Source organism: Salvelinus sp. IW2-2015, linkage group LG6.1 (genome assembly GCF_002910315.2).
Source record: "Salvelinus sp. IW2-2015 linkage group LG6.1, ASM291031v2, whole genome shotgun sequence".
NCBI lineage: Eukaryota > Metazoa > Chordata > Actinopteri > Salmoniformes > Salmonidae > Salvelinus > Salvelinus sp. IW2-2015.
The window spans coordinates 10,831,134-10,835,052 of NC_036845.1; the positions used below are offsets into that span (position 1 = coordinate 10,831,134).

The 3,919-nt window shown below is 45.9% G+C and overlaps 1 protein-coding gene across 2 annotated transcripts in view; it reads right to left on the bottom strand.

The window, feature by feature from the left end:
• The window catches only part of LOC111964645 (protein PTHB1-like), a 164,450-nt gene that overhangs the window by 47,712 nt on the left and 112,819 nt on the right, over positions 1-3,919 (bottom strand). The window contains exon 8 of one of the 2 annotated variants that reach the window (XM_070443998.1): positions 11-980. The exons of the other annotated variant lie outside the window; for it this stretch is intronic. Within the exon in view, the coding sequence (XP_070300099.1) occupies positions 901-980 (80 nt within the window). The 3' untranslated portion in view covers positions 11-900. Of the gene's footprint in view, positions 1-10; positions 981-3,919 lie in introns of those variants that run through there. 2 annotated transcript variants of the gene reach the window in all.

The window sequence follows — 3,919 nt, forward strand, 5'->3', positions numbered from 1 at the left end:
TCTCTCTCTCACTAAATCTCTCTCTCTCACTACATCTATCTCTCACTACATCTCTCTCTCTCACTACATCTATCTCTCACTACAACTCTCTCTCTCACTAAATCTTTCTCTCACTACATCTCTCTCTCACTAAATCTCTCTCTCTCTCACTAAATCTCTCCCTCACTAAATCTCTCTCTCACTAAATCTCTCTCTCTCATCATCTCGGTCACTAAATCTCTCTCTCTCATTAAATCTCTCTCCCTAGATCTCTCACTGTCACTAAATCTCTCTCTCTCTGTCTAACCATTGTGTCCATTTGTTCATTCACTCTCAGTAAAATAGCCCTTTCATGACCATGACGAATGACAGAGAAACAGAGTGTGTGTGAGACACAGAGACAGTGCAAAATAAATGAACACAGCTCAGTGTGTGAAAGAGCCATAGACTTTAACCCTGTTTAATTACACCATTTATCTCAGACTTCTCTCTCTCTGTTTGTGTGTGTGTGTGTAATGGGAGCTGAACACACAAGACAGTCAAGTACAGCAGCACGCCTACAACTAGCAGTGTAAAACTACAAACACCATACACCCCGTTTAAATACCCAACTCAGTGGAATAAAGGCGTCCGCATGCTTCAGTTCGGCCGGCGCAGAAACTAACAAGTGTGCTTGTATCCTCCCTTAAAAAAGAGGCAATAGTACTGTGGGTCCATTTTGAAATGCCGTAGTCTGTATACATTTCCTCAAAATATAATATAACTCAAGAAATCTGTCATTCATTTTGCCGTTTTAGTCGAGGAGATCTTAGTCGCGCGGTTTGACATCGAAGATGTTTGGTGCAGTATTTCTTAATGAAAACATTTGCATGAAAACAAGTTCTCTTGTTGAATAACAACAAAGACTTTATTGAAGAATCCTTACTGTTGACCAATCACTGATGAAGGGACGTAGACTTCGGGCTCTAAACTTCGGCTTGCCTCCAGAAACAATGTGTGCCCTAACAGCCGGGAAAAAACACACAGAACGAAAGTCAGAAATGTGATCATAACATACAGTATGCAAAAACTCTTYCAAACTGTTTCGGCTGGGAAGCACGCGGACGCCTTAACACGACACATTCTATTGGCCCAACTGCAGTTGAAAAATAGAATAAATATGAACCATATTACCAAGACTACGAACCCCATGACCACCTGTAGACTAGCATCCAAAACTACAATTCCCATGTTCGTTCGTATCAGGGGTCGCGTTAACACTGGATTTTGTGTTTTTCACGTAGAAACAGAAAGATAAAACACATAAGAAATGTCTTCATTTTGTACACAAAGATCTAGAATACTTGTACAATTTGCTCGGCTTTGTGCAACTATAGTTTCACGCCCCATATCACTCTATTGAAACAAAAGAAAATGTGACCCGTCGTACTATAGCTTACATGCTGAATACGATGGGGAGTGTACAGTAGTAGACGTTGTCCACTGACAGAGTTTTTCCATCTCCCTAATGGTTAAGGTTAGGGGGTTGGGTAATCTGATCCTAGATCTGTGGTTAGGTCCAAAGAGTGATGGTGAGGAGGACTTGAGTGGGTTATTTCATCACTAGATCACTTTGATGYTTCTGATCACTATGATCAACTCTAGCGCTGCTGCAGCCATCTCTCCTGTGGTCTCCGTGGTTACGCCGCCACGATGGCCTCATCTGGAACACATATGGCCAGATCTTCTTGTGAGCTCAACATACACACCACAACGCATGCATGCACACACACACACAAACACACCTCAGGTCCCCAAGTAGGAGTGTTGGTCGTGGGAGAGAGACTTACAGACCCACAGTGCTTACAGACGGGAGGAACTCATCCTTCCCATGTCTCCATGGAGCGGAGTGAAGAAACACTGTGTGTGTGTGTGTGAGTGAGTGTGTGTTTGTCCTCCCTCWCCCCCTTCCCTTCTCCCCAGACCAATCTCTGTAGCCAACAAGCTCTCACAGTCTCATTGCAGAATTCGACGTTTGTCCATAAACGTCAAATTTTGAAGGTTATTTTTAGGGATTAATTCTGAATAATTAAGTTAAGGTTTGGGATATGGTTAAAACAAAAACAACTCCACGGTTAAGTTTAGGCATTCATTCTGAATTGTTGAGGTAAGGGTTAAGGTTTGGAACATGTGCCTAGCAATGGGATTGAAAACGTGACCCTCGTGGATGGGCGTATGCCGCAAGCTCCAGCTCCAGCCCCGTTGAAAAACCCAAGTCTACTTGATGGTAATAGCGCTCACTGTGGCCCCTAGTGGCCGGTTTTGAAATCATCTCCACACGTCTTGCTTACCTGGACAGACATTGAACTTCGCTGTGGGTCTTGAGCGACCGCCGATCTGACATCTAAATAAACACTCATCTCTGGAAAAATATATGGCTTGAGCATACACACAACATACACACACAAATACAACACACACATACAACACACAACATACACACACAAATACAACACACACACACCCACACCCACACACACACACACACACACACACACACACACACACAGGCTCCGCGAAGCATGTCTAAAGTTTCTGCCTCAATGCTCCCTGCCCATGGAAACAAGCAGCATGTCTAAAGTTACTGCCTCCATCCTCCCTGCCCATGGAAACAAGCAGCATGTCTAAAGTTACTGCCTCCATCCTCCTTGCCCATGGAAAAGCAGCATGTCTAAAGTTACTGCCTCCATCCTCCCTACCCATAGAAACAAGCAGCATGTCTAAAGTGACTGCCTCCATCCTCCCTGCCCATGGAAACAAGCAGCATGTCTAAAGTTACTGCCTCCATCCTCCCTACCCATGGAAACAAGCAGCATGTCTAAGTTACTGCCTCCATCCTCCCTGCCCATGGAAACAAGCAGCATGTCTAAAGTTACTGCCTCCATCCTCCCTACCCATGGAAACAAGCAGCATGTCTAAAGTGACTGCCTCCATCTCCTGCTCATGGAAACAAGTGACTGCCTCCATCCTCCCTACCCATGGAAACAAAGAGCATGTCTAAAGTTCTCTGCCTCCATCCCTCCCTGCTCATGGAAACAAGTGACTGCCTCCATCCTCCCTACCCATGGAAACAAGCAGCATGTCTAAAGTGACTGCTCCATCCTCCCTGCTCATGGAAACAAGCAGCATGTCTAAAGTTCCTGCCTCCATCCTCCCCTGCTAACGGAAACAAGCAGCATGTCTAATGTTACTGCCTCCATCCTCCTGCCCATGGAAACAAGCAGCATGTCTAAAGTTACTGCCTCCATCCTCCCTGCCCATGGAAACAAGCAGCATGTCTAATGTTACTGCCTCCATCCCCCTGCCCATGGAAACAAGCAGCATGTCTAAAGTTACTGCGTCCATCCTCCCCTGCCCATGGAAACAAGCAGCATGTCTAATGTTACTGGCCTCCATCCTCCTGCCCATGGAAACAAGCAGCATGTCTAAAGTTACTGCCTCCATCCTCCTGCCCATGGAAACAAGCAGCATGTCTAATGTTACTGCCTCCATCCTCCCTGCCCATGGAAACAGCAGCATGTCTAAAGTTACTGCCTCCATCCTCCCTGCTCATGGAAACAAGGTTACTGCCTCCATCCTCCCTGCTCATGGAAACAAGCAGCATGTCTAAAGTTACTGCCTCCATCCTCCCTGCCCATGGAAACAAGCAGCTGTCTAAAGTTTCTGCCTCCATCCTCCCTGCCCATGGAAACAAGCAGCATGTCTAAAGTTACTGCCTCCATCTTCCCTGCCCATGGAAACAAGCAGCATGTCTAAAGTTACTGCCTCCATCCTCCCTGCCCATGGAAACAAGCAGCATGTCTAAAGTTACTGCTCCATCCTCCTGCCCATGGAAACAAGCAGCATGTCTAAAGGTACTGCCGCATCCTCCCTGCCTATGAAACAAGCAGCATGTCTAAAG